This window comes from Lissotriton vulgaris, chromosome 5, assembly GCF_964263255.1.
Source record: "Lissotriton vulgaris chromosome 5, aLisVul1.2, whole genome shotgun sequence".
In the NCBI taxonomy this organism is placed as follows: Eukaryota; Metazoa; Chordata; class Amphibia; order Caudata; family Salamandridae; genus Lissotriton; species Lissotriton vulgaris.
In genome coordinates this window covers 1,771,430,035-1,771,446,285 of record NC_141693.1, presented here as the reverse complement: position 1 = coordinate 1,771,446,285, position 16,251 = coordinate 1,771,430,035, and the positions used below count along the sequence as shown (strand labels likewise).

Sequence of the window (16,251 nt, the reverse complement as noted above, 5' to 3'; positions counted from 1 at the left end):
CTGTTGTATTGTTTATATTGACGACATCTTAATTTATTCTAAAAATATGGAAGAGCATATACAACATGTTCAGTTAGTATTACAGAAATTGAGAGATAATTCTCTTTATGCTAAATTGGAAAAATGCGTTTTCAATGCTTCTCAAGTGGAATTTCTTGGCTATTGTTTATCTCCTGAGGGAATTCATATGGATCCAAAGAAAGTTGAAGCAATTTTAACTTGGCCAGTTCCTGCTTCAATTAAAGACACACAAAGAATTCTAGGATTTGCTAATTTTTATAGGCGATTCATTTCTAAGTTTTCGGAAATTGTAACTCCTATTACCCAGTTATTGAAAAAAGGAAAAGTCTTTTCTTGGACTGAGGAAGCCGACCTAGCATTTTCATTGTTGAAGAAGGCTTTTACCTCTGCTCCTATTTTGGTTCATCCTGATCCTGACAGGCCTTTCTTTGTAGAAGCAGATGCTTCTCAGACTGCTATTGGTGGTGTGTTGCTTCAAAAGGATACAAATACTGGTCACCTTCATCCAATCGCCTTTTTCTCTAGGAAATTACTTTTGGCTGAGCAGAATTATACTATTGCAGAACGAGAATTGTTAGCCATTAAAGATGTGTTTCAAGAATGGAGGCATCATCTTTTGGGGGCTAAACACACTATTACTGTTTATTCTGACCATAAAAATTTACAATTTTATTCCACTGTTAAGGCTTTCACTCCTAGACAAATGAGGTGGTTGCAATTCTTTAGTGAATTTGATTTTTTGATTATGTATCGACCAGGGAAGAAGCAGCTGTTGTCTGATACACTTTCACGTTTAGTTTGTGAAAAAGATTTAAATTCTTTGAAGGATCCTCCCAGCATTTTGCCTTTAGAAAAAATTGCTGCTGAAATCCATTCAGAAAGTTTCTTGGATTCCATTAAAAAGGAATTAAAGAACTTTGATGTTCACGAATGGTTATTTAAAAAAGGTAATTCCGTTAGAGATGGTTTCTTTTATCACAATGACAAATTGTTTATTCCCACAAGAGATTTACAGGAGAAGGTCATGCGATGGAATCATGAGTTGGCAATTGCTGCACATCCAGGTATTAACAAAACCCTGGATTTATGTCAACGTCATTTTTGGTGGGAAAAAATGATTTCTATGATTCAACAATTTGTGAAAGCCTGTCCAGTTTGTTCTCGTCAAAAGGCTTTACATGAAGTTCCAATGGGTTTACTTCGTCCTATGACAATTCCTCCTCATCCCTGGCATACAATCAGTCTAGACTTTATTACTGATCTCCCTAAGTCTAATGGTTTTACCACAGTTCTTGTGGTGGTGGATTTGTTATCTAAAATGGGACATTTTATTCCGTTGCACAAGATTCCCTCTGCAACTGAATTCAGTACTGTATTTTTATCTAATATTGTGAAACTTCATGGTCTGCCCTCAAAAATTATTTCGGATAGGGGTCCTCAGTTCATTTCTAAATTCTGGTCACAACTCAGTAAAATGTTGGGAATCGAGTTGGCTCTGTCTTCTTCTTTCCACCCACAGACGGATGGTCAGACAGAGAGATTGAATCAGCATGTTGAACAGGGTTTAAGATGTTTGTTAACTACCTCCTCTTACCCTTGGGATGAAGTGTTACCTTGGGCTGAATTTTCTTATAATAACACGACTCATTCAGCTTTGGGTTGTTCTCCTTTTTATTTTCTCACTGGTCAACATCCAAGATCTATTCCTATACTCTTACCTGATGAACAATTGTCTATGCCAGCAGTTACTGATAGGTTAACTCATCTGTTGGATATCCAAGATAAGGCTAGAAAACAATGGGTCAAAAGTAAGTTATCTATGAAAAAGACTGCTGATTCTCATCGTAAAGCTGCTCCTTTGTATAAGGAAGGTCAGTTGGTATGGTTATCCACTAGAAACATTCAGTTGGAGGGTCCCAGGAAGTTGAAGCCTAGATATATTGGACCTTTTGAAATTAAGAAAGTTTTGAACCCTGTATCTGTGAAATTAGTTTTACCTGAAGAATATGCCATTCACCCTGTTTTTCATGTTTCCCTGTTAAAACCTTTTGAACCTTCTACTCGTGCTGATAACCCACCACCGCCAGTAATTGTCGGTGACCATGTTGAGTACGAGGTTAAATCCATTCTTGATTCCAAAAGGATTCGGGGTTCCTTGTTTTATTTGGTTGACTGGAAGGGTTATGATCCTTCTGAGCGATCTTGGGAACCTGAAAAAAATGTTCATGCTCCTAGACTTGTTAGATCTTTTCATGCTCTGCATCCTGATAAACCCAGACCTGTAAGACGACCTTTGGGGGGAGGAACTGTTAGGGGTGTTACCGGCCGTCTTAATTAGGTTCGGACCCAGAATGATTCAGTGTATATATATTTAGAGTCAACAGGGTTGATTTAGGTTAGTGATTTAATTAGTGTATTATTTTAATGTTTAGTTTTATTAAAATCCTTTTAGTAATGTAATCTGTGGCAATTGCCTTTAGCAATGCTTGTTGGTTGTTTAATTTTGTTATTTGCCGTTTTCTTAGACTGTGAGCTCTTTGGAGACAGGCTCGTGTCTGTCCTCGCGCTTGGTGTCATGTTGAAGTACCCTCGCGCTGGTCTCGTGGCTGAAGCTATAAATACATGCTTCAGCCAACTGCCAAACGCTTTGTCTCTCGTTGTTTCTAGCGAGAGCTTCTGTCCCCGCATTGGTAATTCCTCAGTCTTTTAAAAAGCCTCCAGTTAACCTCTGGGTTAAACCTGCCCCGTAACTCCTTCCCTGAAAACCCGTTCCGAGAGGTCTCGGAAGCCCTGGCTGTCAGCGCCGCTGTGAAACCTTCAAAGACGACGTGACAGGTTCCCGGCATAACTTTGAGTCAGTCGGGAGGTTGTGAACTCTCTCACCTCTGCCGGCTGGCAGTTCGAGTCTCCTGTCCACTCAGCGCTGCACTGCAAGAAAAGGACAGTAAGACATTTTATAATTCTAACAATAGCCACGAACTAATGAGGTCAGTGTAAAAGTGGCAAGGGGAATTATCAGGAAGTCGCTCTTGACGCTAAAGAGACTAGCGCGTCTAGGAGTGCAGTTCTTGAACAAGCATTGGCAAGTCACTCAGGAAAGTGAGCAGGAGCTAACTAACTGTTGATTTAGCGCGAGTTTCACGGAGAGTTGCCCAAAAGACTTTCTAGAGACAAAAGGCTGTAATTGAACTGAGCCAAACTTTGTTCTGATTTATGTGTTCAAAAACGGACTGAAAATATAAACAAGCCTTGATAAAGGCAAGTGTTAAATAGGCAATCTGAATCTATCAGAACAAGTAGAGATAAGATAACTTTAAAACTGAGTAGGCAAGAAAGATAAGAGTATTTACAAGTGTTGTCAGGAATAGCAACCTAGTTTGAAGTGAGATTTGGATAGGCTGTTATTTTCTGTCTTCCAACTGCAGAATCTTCTACAGAAGAATTACTAAAAGACTCAGGTATGGGCTTGCATGAAGTTTCTGTGTTCAGTTGAAACTAACCTAACTAATCTTGTTAACCTGTCTTCTCAGTAAAAGTGTAAGGCTATTCTGACTTGTTATGCTTATTTGAAGGTGTCAAGACTCAGAGCCAGAGCTAAACTACTTTTTAAGTGCGAACAAGGGTCAGACGAATTAATGGTCAGTAAGCACAATGTTTAGTTATTTTAGTAGTTGGTTTTAAGTTCTTCAGTCGTGTAACTGCTGTTAATATTGCATCACAGTGTTGCGTGAAGGCAGCGCAGAACTTTCCTAACTGAAGGTCCACGGCCCGGAGCACTTTCAAGAGAGAGAGACAACCGTAGATATAATCTTGTATAATTTGTTGTGAGTCTCTCTGTCCACTTCCCCTTTCCCTGGGGGAGAAGTCAATCCAGTCAGTGTCAAGGTCCTGATTGGGTTGGTTGATCCTTGAGGGAGCTGGGAGCTTGCAGCTCGAGAGGAAACGTCAGAAGAGTCTCGCTGGACCTTTCAACACTTCTGCCCTCTGTTCCACTCGTCTTTTGTACCTTTCTGCCCTCTGTTCCACTCGTTTTTCCTCCGTTTTTGTGCCCTTCTACCCTCTATTCCACTCGTTTGTTGTGCCTTTCTGCCCTCTGTTCCATTTGTTTTTTCTTCCTAACCGGTGCTCTCTGACGCTTTGTCAGCCATCCCTCCCAAGGGATCCCTAATTCCACCATTGAGCTTACCTGCGTGTCTTCCAATGCCAGGAGACGTCCACAAGAGTCAGACTCTCACGAGAGGAGTCTGCAGTTCCAGGAGAGGAGCGTCATCCTCTTCGCCCCGCCCCCACCCCAGCTTAGCTCCAATCCGAGCGGCTGGTTTGGGTGAGGTCGGGCAAATGGAGCCGAAAAGGCTAATAGCCCAAAATACCAACAAATACTACTGAAGGGCTACACGAGCTACTCCCGGGGTCTCCGCGAGCTACCGGTAGCTCGCGATCGACCGGTTGGAGACCCCGGATATAGCCTATGTAATATACATGCAAAAACATTTGACATATTTGACACGAACTAAACATCATAACAATGTAGCAGAGTAAAATATATAGGTATGCATCATCTAATGAAAGCATTCATTAAAAAATTTAAAATAACCTTCAATCACATTTGAACATTGACAAGCAGGATTCCCCAAGTAGACCATCTCTAATAACTAAGGTTGAAAGAAAGAAACCTCTCACCTAGTAAGATAGGCCAAAGCACACCAATTCTAGTCAGGTGGGTCTCGCTACGGCTTTCTGGGCAGGTGGCTCTGTGGAGAAAAAGATTCTAGGTAACCTCCTAGGATGGATCGACGAGATGGGCTGCAAATAGGTCGGAGAATCACTAAATGTGACCAATTCACTAGGCACGGGGCTACAAAATGCAAAGGCAATTTCCATGTAACCACACTTCTCAACTTTCATGAATTGGCAACTTTTAGTAGGACATACCTTCTAAATCTTAATATCCCACAAATGTCACTTTATAAGGTACATGCTTATATTATAAAATTGAATAAAATTTGTGTAAGCATAAACAATAGGAATGTGAGACTTTGGGAGTTTCTATGTCCTAGTTTCTAGTTTGATGCAAGGTGGAAAGAACACAATATCCATAGATATTAACATTCTGCCTCAGTAGAACAGTGCAATGTTATTTAGGGGGGCACAATCCATACGTTTAAGTTGGGGCTATTTTGAAATACGAATCTTAAGGATGATCCATTCAATTTCAAGAGAAATAAATGCCCTTTTGAGCCTATGTCATTCAGATCAGCTATGCTGCAAGAATTTTAGGAGACCCCTGCAAAATTAATTTTTTGTTTCAGGCGTTCCCTTTCTCCTAGTGTCAAAACTACTTTCGTGAAATTTGCTGAAACCTAACTCCCTCTTCTGGCATTATGTGGTTGCCCGAGTCACAAGAGAGATGAGCTTCCATTAAGACAGAGGAAAAGCAAATATTGTTTAATTTTCTAAATCTTCTAGGTTTCTGAGTTTGAGGAAGTCCTTCTCGTCTCTTATTGTAGCACTGCACTTCCTTTAAAATGCCAGTAGCCACCTGTGAGGTTGAGGCTCCCTGCTTTTATGTCATTTCAGTGCTCAAGTCTCCAAATCAATTTTTTTTATTCGTTGCTCTAAATTCCAAATTTGAGATGATGCAAATGTTGCATACGTCCACCATCTCTGGGATTATGATTCTCTGGTTCTCTACCACCTGTTTGAGGATATACCGCTGGGTTCCCGTGCATCTCCCGTAAAGAACACTTTTTTAACTGCATGTGAAGTGAAAAGCCCCGACCTCGGTTTGTACATTAAAAAAAAATCAGTTCCTATTTAAAAACCCTTCCCGGGCCCACTCCATCCCCTCTACTTTAGCTTTAGAATCTGACCTTCTCATGCCTACTTGATGCATATTGAAGAAGCAGTTCCTGGCAAGGTTTTGTAACCACCGTACAATTTCAAAAATATATTTTTTAAAACATTTTGCATATGATTTTCAAAAAATGCTTTCTAAATTGGCTGTGAAATCAGAGCTCTAACCCCAGTCTGTTTTATTTGCATGGCTTGAAGAGGTTGGAGAGGGACAGGTTCCAAAAGTGAGATCTTAAAAAGAAGTAGTGAGAGGGCGTGCCAAAAGGGTGGCATCCAGACTCTATTTTCAACCAAGAAGAGTATGTCAGGGAATCCTAGCCGCTGCAAACTAGGCTCGACTAATATATAAGTGTAGGCTGAAATCCCTAACTCCAGACACCCTCACAGAAGCCAACAATCCACTTGAAGTCTTTCCACCATTTCCATAGACAGTGAACGGGCTGGGGAGGGGGAATTTGCTGACATACCAACTATCCCTCTTGTCACATGCTGAGTATCTCCTTGGCCTTTGGCCCTCTGCAGCGCTGTGGTGGTTTTAGGCTAGTGCTTGATTTGAACCTGCGGTTTCCGGTGTTCAGCACCTGCACTTTATTCTCAACATCGGCATTTAACACAGGCCACCACATGGTGGTGCTGTCTGCCACATTTTGAGAGGAGCACAACAAGGGTGTTTAATAATTCAATATGCATTAAAAATGGCAATTTATACTATTCCACCCATTGTTATTGCTTTGGATGGCCTAAAGTAGTCTGTATTCTCACACGTATAGGAGTGTGATGGTTAGTAATTGTGTTTTACTGTTATTAGCAGTACTTGCAGGGGTAATGGGTGGTGCGGGCTACACTGTTCTCCTACGACGGGCTAAGGCACTTAAAGTTTTTACAAATTAAGCGGCGACTGGCATCTACGGGGAGGGGGCAGGCACGCAAGCATAAATAAATGTAAAAAAAATACTTCCCAAACTCGACATGACCTCATCGCTCTGGATGTCCTCAATGCGACTGCAGCTCGGCCACCTGGAAACTCCCTTGGCCAATCCTGTTCCTTCTCTTATGCAGCATGAGAGCAGCGCCCTGACTGGAGAGAACAGTGTCACTCAGTGCTCCACAGCGTTCTGGAGGCCTTTAATTGCTCTAATCCAACTATCATACCCAGCTGTCTTAAGACAGCTGGGTTAGAAATGTTTAAAGTGCGCATGTGTGGCGGGTCGATGTAAGACAGCAGGCTAAAAAGACATGCACACTTTAACAAGTGCATAGATAGCCCATCCTGCTCCCTGCTCCCTGCTGCTCCTACTCAGCAGTGGCCCCGCCCCCGTCCTGACACTCTGTTCGGGACAAAAATTAAATTGTAAGGAATTACCATTTTGTTTTTCATCCCAGGGGCATTTAGGTGGGGCGACACTTCTCCACTCCAACGAGGAGCTGCCCCTGCAGTGCTTTAGGCTCGGTTTGCTGATGATGCGGTGCTGGAGCCTAAGAGAGACGCAGTGGCACTGTGTAACCACAGACAAGGATATGAGAATAGGAGGTAGCAGGTCAGGTATGGGCAGATGAGTCTTAGTGGGTGGTGAAAGGCACAGATGCAAATTATGTAACGAGGGAAAGGATTAAAGGTACATAGCCAGGTAAAAGAAAATAGAAGGAGCCTGCTGAAGACACTGCACCTTCGAAGTGCACTGGGAGGATCTCCCAAGGGCAACAGAAGGCATGCACCCATTAGAACCTCCTGGGGTGAGTGGTTGGATAAGGCGTCAAAAAGGAAGGGATGGATCAGGATCCGGCCTGTAAAAGCAAAATATAATAAATAAATTGCAGCAAATTGGACAGATGGGCAAAATAACTTAGAAAGGCCTTTTAACGTCATCGTTTAATACCATTCAGTATAATGTATGATTTTCATGATCAAACTAAACACCTCTGCTACATATCATTTATGAGACTTTCCTATTGTTTTAGGTGCTTTCGCGTCATCATGTGGACGGCCTTCTGGGCGGTGCAGGTCTGCGTTTGTTTGTCCAGAGTTTTCCTGGCTGCTCACTTTCCACATCAAGTTGTTGCTGGAGTTATCTCAGGTCAGTAACAAGTTCTCAGTCACTGCTCTCTATCGATAGGACATACAGGCATCGGTCACAGCCATGATAAGGGTGACATTAAGACCTGAACAGCTTAGCGCAAAAGAAGGAAGTCAGCATCATTTAGCTCAATGGGATGTTATTGACCTGAGGAACCATTGTAAGACTAAAAAGGCCAGTAGAAAGGTCATTGGTCAGCACCATTATCCAGTCAGCAAAGCCACTGGACTTTAATCTGAGTTGGGAAGTTGGAACTGCTTGTGGGATCAGCACAGCCGTTCTATTAACATGCATCGTCAGACAAATTCTGTGGAAATCCATAGAGTGCCTAATTGGTTGTTTCATGCTGACATAAAATTCAATAGAATACTCAAAACAGCAGAAAACATCTTCAGAGGGTGATCAAGCGCTATCAGCACATGTACATTAAACTTAGGTCTGGAATAAAGTGCACTTGATGTCCATAAGACAGTTTAGTCACATTTGGGGACACATGGGGGCAGATTTACAAGCCCCTTGCGCCTCATTTACGCCGGCATTGCATCACTTTTGTGACGCAGCGGCGGCGCAAATCCTGCTCCATGGTGCGGGGTTACTTACAACGTGACGCATCTGGGAGATGCGTCACCTTGTAATGCCCAGCGCCACATGTAGGCTTTCCTGTTTGGGGGGGGGGGGGTCGTTCCGGCGCAGGAACGCATCCTAAAAGTGGCTGAGTGTAATCTACAAGATTTCACTCAGTCACTTTTAGGCCCATGCTGCGTCAAAACCCTGCGCCTGCTTGAAGCATTTTAAGGATAGGGCACCCCCGAGCATTGCTGAAGCTGCGGCACGCTTGCGAAGCAACTCCAGGAATGTGTCCCTTTTACGGCACAGATGCGTCACGTATCTGTGCCGTTTTTGCCCCATGGTGCGCCGCATTGTAAATGTAGCGCATCCATGGAGGCGGAGCTGTGGCGCACAATAACTGGCGCATCCCTGCTGATTTGCAGGGATGCGCCAGTTATTGTAAATATGCCCCATGGTCTCTTGTGCTTTTAACTGAAGCAATTAACCAAGAGATTGTTTTTTTGTTCCTAGGGATGGTGGTAGCTGAAGTGTTTGACCGCATCGATTCAAACTACAAGGCGAGCCTAAGGACATACTTCTCTACAACGCTCTTCCTGTTCTTTTTCGCCCTGGGTTTCTACGTCCTGTTGAACGCTGTTGGTGTGGACTTGCACTGGTCACTGGACAAGGCCGACAGGTGGTGCGCCAAGCCTGAGTGGATTCACTTTGACACCACCCCCTTCGCCGGCCTGCTGAGGAACCTGGGCGTCCTCTTTGGGCTCGGGGTAGCGCTCAACACTCAGATTTATCGGGAGAGCTGCAACGGGAAGCAACAACGGCAGCTGACCTTCCGCCTATGCTGCATCGTGCCATCTCTACTGGTCCTCCATTTGTACGACATCATTGAGCTCCCAGCACACTCTGAACTGCTCTTTTATTTATTGGCCTTCTGCAAAAGCATGGCTGAACCTCTCACTGCTGTAGCCTTTATCCCTTACTGTGTATCACACTGGTTTAGATGGAAGGAGAAAAAGCGGGTGTAGCCAGGACGCCATCTTGTAGTATAGTTAAAGCAAGTTTACAATCAGTGGCATTGATAGAAGGCTCTTTACAGTACTTACTACTATAGGTTTGCAACTGTAATCTGATTACTTTTCATCAAAATAGATATAGAATGTCACTTTTTTATCAGGGATCTAAACTTTGCATATTTAGAAAGAAAGTAGAGTACTTAGTTACTGTTCTATATTTGTTAGCTAACATGTTTTCAAAATAGGTTCTCTAAAGTGAATTTTGTGTTACACATAACTGCACATGAGTTGGTGTAGGGTCATAGTTCCCTTCAAACTCCTAAAGAATTGTTTGAACTAAAAGCAAAAGTCATCTAAAAATGGTCAGTGATGTATAATGCCACTTGAATAGACAAGTGGCAGATTGTCAGTGCAGTTTTAAAAGCATAGGGTAGGAAACTGTACATAAGTGTTTTCTAAATGTGTGCTTTTAAGCTGCATCTAAAATAGCCTCTTACTTTTACAGCCACTGACATGTATGCAAAGGGACCTCTCCTCTTACTAGCATCATTAACGGAGAGGAGAGTCGTCACGAACAGGGGTAGACTTCTTTATGTATTTCTTGCTGAAAACCTACACCATTTCTTTAGGTACAAATTGCAGTTAGGGCATGCTCCCACCTACGTGTGTAAAAATGTCCCTTTGCACATCTGTGCCTGACATCTGCATGCCTAGGAAACACAGGATTGGCCCTTTTCCCACACCAATATGAATGGGGATGGTTTATTGCAGCGCCTCCATGACATGGTGCTATTGCAGTAGCGCACCCTTTAATATTACATTTCCAGGCCACTATGGCTCTCATTACGAGTGGCCGGGTGTTTGGTCGATATTTACCGCATCCTATAAAATCCAACTAACTAGGGGTCTTATTTTATCGAGTGCAATAAATAGCATCTATTACAAGTTTTGGGGGTATAACAAGTGGATTTATGTGCTCACCGCACTAAAATCCACATGTTCTGGGAATTACCAATTTACCTGGGGAAAATTGTGGAGCTGCAGGGCTAGCAGTATGACTTATAATTCTATAATTGAACTGGTTTTAACAGGCCACTTTTAATGAGTGCATCGACCAGAAAATACTATGTATTATTTAGGAGATCAATTTTGAATCTCATGAGACCTATGAAAAATTCTAAGGAAGGATCGGTTGAGTAGAAGGGTGATCGTCCTACCAGCAAAACACGGTTTTGTATCCCTATGAAAACGTTAGAATGTCACTCATAGCAACCCTTACATGTTACCAACTATTAAGTATAAAGCATTCTCCGTGGCACCCATCCCGTTCTGGTTACTTTCTTTTCAAGAATCTTGTGGTTTCCAAATTGCTTGTAAATTCTGGTTGTGATCTGCATGTTGGCAAATATCCCACAGATGTGTCTATATACAACATTCATAAGACTGGATGTCCGTATGTAGTCTTTCTTTTTATCAACATGTTTCGGTATTTTGCCTGGAAACAATGACATTCATTCTTCAACTTTCCACGCAGGCGGACTACAGCGGAGTACTAAAAATCAACACAGGTAAGGAAAACGTTCACGTCAAGAGGGGTTGGTCAGGAAGTAGCTTGTGTTGTGTTGTACATTTGTATATTGCATTTTTGCTATTTGCATGGCCTGCTAACACTTATTAAGAGTGCCTTCCCACAATCTTCTGGGTGTTCTCATGGACTACAGTTGTGGTGGCTAGGTATTGCTTGTGCCCGGCCTGTGCAGTGATTGGTCTGTTCCTGATGGTAGTAGCAAAGGTTACTTTTAGTTTAATGGGGGATCAGAGTCTTGGCCACCTGTGTCACATTTTGAGTGAAGTATTTGTAGTGCGTATATGTGTATGTGTCGGGTTGAGTGAACCTTTCACTGTGTTCCAAGACTGTGAATGATTGCCTGTTGCTTAGCTGGGTGTTGGGTTCTCTGTCAGGGTGTATCCCAATACCAACTAATTGTGTTTGGTGCTGAGCATTTGAGGGTGCGGGTTGGATGGATTAATGTAGTCCAATGCTTGTATAAGTGTTGGGTTGCATGTTAGCAATACAAAAGGGGAGGATGGACGGAGCGTTTGAGCAAATCAAACACTCACCCCCAGTCAACTGATCTGGGTTTAATCCATCACCATTCTTTAGCTCACTCAGCCACCCCAGTTCAGACATGGCCATATGCAAATCAGTCTGACCCTGTGCCTCATGGGAACAGTCCAGCCCGAACTACCAAGCCATGTCTTCCCTGGACCGGAAACAAGCATCCTGGGACCGGTTTCGGTTGCATGTTAGGTCATTGCCTGGCAATTGTTTGAAACTTCATGTTCATTTTGGGTGAGATGCAAGGTTAGTCTCCAGGGGTGGGGAGGCCTTTTATTACACCGGACATTTCCCCAGTGGTCTGCAGCTCTTGGAGGCTGAATTTGAAACTCCAGAGCCACTCCTGGTGCAGCAGGCACAGGGAGGATTCAAGAGAGAGAGAAAGAGACCGCGTTAGGGGGAGGGCACAGAGAAAGCGATCAGAGAGGGAGAAAAGAGTATGAGAGAGAGAACGGATGGATGGATGGGAAGAGAGCATTAGAGTGAGAAGACAAAAGAGGCAGGGCGTATCAGAGCACTTTTGTCAGGCATGTTTTTGGTTCCCAGTCCAAACCCTGCTAGGCTTATTTTGATTGGGTTATCAGAAGGGACTTTTCCTATCCAGAAAGTGGCTGAACAGTTTTCTGTTTTTCTGATGAAAAGCAAAATCAATATATCCGCTGATGACCTCCTCGCTTTTAGGTTTCATCTCAATATATTCCAACAAAACATCCAGGATCCTTCTTTAAATTATGTTGGATCCAGTAACCTACTTAAGAGAGCACATTCTGACTCGAGACCACCAAAACAACTCATAGGGCTGACGGTGGACTAGATCCTGAATGATTTGCGTTTGGAGGCAACCTGACAGAGTTGGGCATTTGATTGTATCGTGGACCATGCTTCTCTCCTGAAATGTCTACTCAACCTGTCAATTACTGGTCAAACATTGGCAAGTTAACAACTCATTCAGCCATTTCATTTTACACCACAACTTATTGCTTGGGGGCTTCCACGTGGATCTGCTCTGTTAAAGCTGTTCTTTAATCGTTATACAATACCACCAGTCAAATTCACTTTCTCACTTGTCTTGTGTGTTTGAAAATGTGCCCGACTTCTGTCAAGGTTTAGATTAATGGCAGATGCCCAACAAAATCTTTTTTCACATGGCCTCCTAAGAATAGGAAAAGCTATATCCTAAAGGTATATAGGAGATGATGTGGTTTACAAGCCAGAGCTTCTGACTTCGTAACTGGGGAACCAGGTTTGAGTCTTGGTGTTGGCTCAACATCCTGTGATTCTGGGAAAATCACTTAATCTCCCAGCGCCTACCAAAAATGAATGTTTCCTTTTGTAATTTAACCGTTGCTCATGTAAAGCACTCCAATGCATTCAAAGTACAGTTTGTGCTATAGAACACTGCAAAAAAAATCCCAAAACAAATAATTAAGACGAACTTTTCAAAATCTGAGAACACTGTAGTGCATCACCTATAGCACAATGGGCAACTGAGTGCAAGGTTGTCTGCGTGAAGAGGGTTGTTTATGTGTAGGAAGGGGTTCCTTCAGGCACATAAACAATCCTAGAAATGCCATTCTGTCACTTTCATGCATGCTGCCTCTTGCAGCACACATTAAAGTGACAAAATGGCAGTTTTTAGGTCTCATCTAGCGAATGCAGCGCATGCGCTGCTTCTGCCTTGTCTAAACTATTGTTGTGGGTTTGGTGCACAAAGGGAGACAAATCATGTGCACGCACGGACAGGCGATGTGCAGGCGCATGGCGTCTCCTCTCTGGCATCTCCTCTGAAGACAGGAGATGGCACGCGTATCAACAGGAAATGTGCACTCCGTACACGTGCACATCTCCTGTCCCCGCGTGAACACAGCGCACATAGCACGCTTTCATTTTCCCTCAGGCTGGGTGCGTTTAGCTGCTGAAGGAAGTAGGCGGTTTGATTAGGTAGTGGTGTACCAACTCAACATGGACAACATTTGCATTATTTTATATCAAATGTTGCCTGAAAATAAAATGCTGACTTCAAACAGCAAATAAGATTCTGGTTGAATAAACAGCTAACTGCAGTCTCATACAACTCCCAGACTGTGCAATCTGAAACCTCATGCGCCATACCCACATAATTCCCTGATGGCCCGGTCAGCCTCATTAGCAGCAGATCCATTAACCTGTTTTGAAGCTGCTGTGGGAGTGGTGTGTCACAGATGGTTGAGGAGCCACGCTGGTACGTCTCGCACCAGATTACATGCATGTACGCTACAACTAGGAATGCACGCTGTGGTGCCAGAGACCAATAATGAGTTTCCCACACACAAACAAAACTAACAAGCGCCGAGTAAAAAGCTCAGCTGGACCTCCACGCTCCCAGAGACAAACTTTAGTTTTACCCTCGTCAGACGTCACCACTGTGAATTATATGGCCAAAGTGGTATGTCAGGTTTCGGAGCATAACACCGTTGCTTTTGGCTCTAAAAAGGACAATTCTTGTAAGATTTCTTGAAATAAAAAGTCTGATTTTAAATACCCTATTTTCTACCCAGCTTTGTGTGCCCTGGTCTGTTTCTGGAGCGTTCCCACGCCTCTTTTGACGATAAATGAAGCCAATGTAAGCTCGTCCTTGGACCGGAATCGCCCTTTAATATTCTCGCAGGTCCTGTGCCCTTGATTAAAGGCTAATAATATCCCTTCAGATCCAGCGTCCCTAGCTAAAAGCAGAAGCCGGTGCAGAGCACATTCTGAATGTGGTACATGCTGAACCTTCCTCTCTGGCACAGGGACAGATAAGCGGCGGCGAGCATGGGCCTGGAGTGGCATAGCCCCTGCCAGAATTAGGGTTTAGGATTTTTTTTCATACCCACTTCCTTGTAAGTATTTGATTAAATGGTTAAAGAACATCAGGCTTGGTAGACTTGCTGCTCTATTATAAACTGCTGGAAACAAAATCACATGCACATCTCTTGCCAAACCCCCGAGGCTCCGTTGCCCACATGTCTGATGGCAAAATATAGTCATTTCTATCGGGCCTTCTGGGCAGCCCGACTCAGGACCCCTGTTACTTAACGACCTGCCTTAGCTGGGGAGGAGAGGAGAGGGGAGGCGGAGGGGAAGTGAGCGGTGGATTGTGGGGAATTTGATAGGGGTGGGGGGAGAAGGGCAGAGGGCGGGAAAGAGGAGACTCCGGGAAGAGTGAAGCAGCTGGGATTTTAGGAGATAAGACTGCAGGTTAGGGAACAGGGGGACAGAGGAAAACTGGGACTTGAGGGAAACCAGGCTCTAGTCTGAGTGACGAGGGCACGAATAGGTGAGAGAGCAGTCTGTGGATAGGGTTAACCCAGACATCCCAGAGAAGGGCTTTCAAGACAAGTCTAACAAGCATTTGCAATGCAATAGGTTGCATTTACGCGCGTTAGAGCTATTGACATTGTAAATGATAATGCCTTTTATTTTTATTTTTGTTTTTAAAACATAAATAAAAGGCATATTAATTTACAATGCCAATAGCTTAAAGTTGCGTACTTGCGAGACCTATTGCATTGCAAATGCTTGTTTAAAGTTTGCTTATATACAGGAATGGACACCTTCCTGTACATAAACAAATAATGGCATTTTGCTTTTTCCATGTGTGCTGCACAAGGCAGCACACATGGAAAAGGAAAAAAGGAGCAGAAATAATGCATTTCTCCTCGTTTCGCCATCTTAAGAACAGTTTTACCTGGTCTCAATGTTGGTGCTGCCTCCTATGTACGCCACCCTTGTACATAGGGGGCAGCATCAAAATGAATGGGTGGCAATAGGGACTTGTACATATGCCCCTTTGTTTTTATGAGCACATTTCACTGTTTTGTGTAATCCAATAGAACATAGGCTTCGTGTTCTGAAAACTTCACACGCACACTTTTAAGGTATTCTTCTCATTTAGCCCAGGCTGTTCACGTTCCAATGACCGCATTTTTTTATTTCCTTTTACTGTTCATTTAAAATGCCCCGAGTGATGTTTTTCATATAGCCTGAAATCTATTCTGCTTACATGAGACTGTGCATCCTGACATAAACACTTTCCCCTGAGGAAAGGAACTGTGACCGGGCGGGATTCGACCGCAAGCGGAACTCTGTCGAATTTCACTGAGCTTTTCAAGATAATTCCGCGAGCTCCGCCCACTTCTAATCCTTACAAAAATACACAAGTTCATTCTCTCTCTATAGGTGTCTATATGTGAGAAATCAATATTGCCCGAAATCCGTTTGTCCAGTTTTAGTCTCAACCTGATCACATCCACAGGGTTTTCTCTCTCTGTGATTCTGGCTTCCTCCCTTAGCTCTACAACCTCGCCACTTCCCGGAGACCCATTAAAGAATCAAGCCGAGTCAACTATTTCTTGTGAACTAGTTTCATTTTGTGAAACTGGGGTATTAAACACCATTTTTTCCCCTAGGGCTAGCTACTGTTTTGGATGCATTGTAGTGAGTTCCACATAGATATGGAAGAATATCAAGTTATCTGTGCAAGTTCCTCTGTAGAGGTTGCTCCTACAGCGCTTAATGTTGAGGATTTAGGCCCAGCTTTCGTTGGGGCAGTCATGGTCTCGATAAGGGTAATTCTTTGGCT

General features: G+C 43.4%; 1 protein-coding gene across 1 annotated transcript in view; it reads left to right on the top strand.

The window, feature by feature from the left end:
* LOC147717128 (glucose-6-phosphatase catalytic subunit 1-like) overlaps nucleotides 1–10,851 on the top strand; it is a 73,887-nt gene extending 63,036 nt beyond the window's left edge. Inside the window, exons 4-5 of the mRNA XM_086924067.1 lie at nucleotides 7,834–7,949; nucleotides 9,030–10,851. Of these exons, the coding sequence (XP_086780193.1) occupies nucleotides 7,834–7,949; nucleotides 9,030–9,541 (628 nt within the window). The 3' untranslated portion in view covers nucleotides 9,542–10,851. The remainder of the gene's footprint in view (nucleotides 1–7,833; nucleotides 7,950–9,029) is intronic.
* The last annotated feature ends 5,400 nt before the right edge of the window (nucleotides 10,852–16,251 follow it).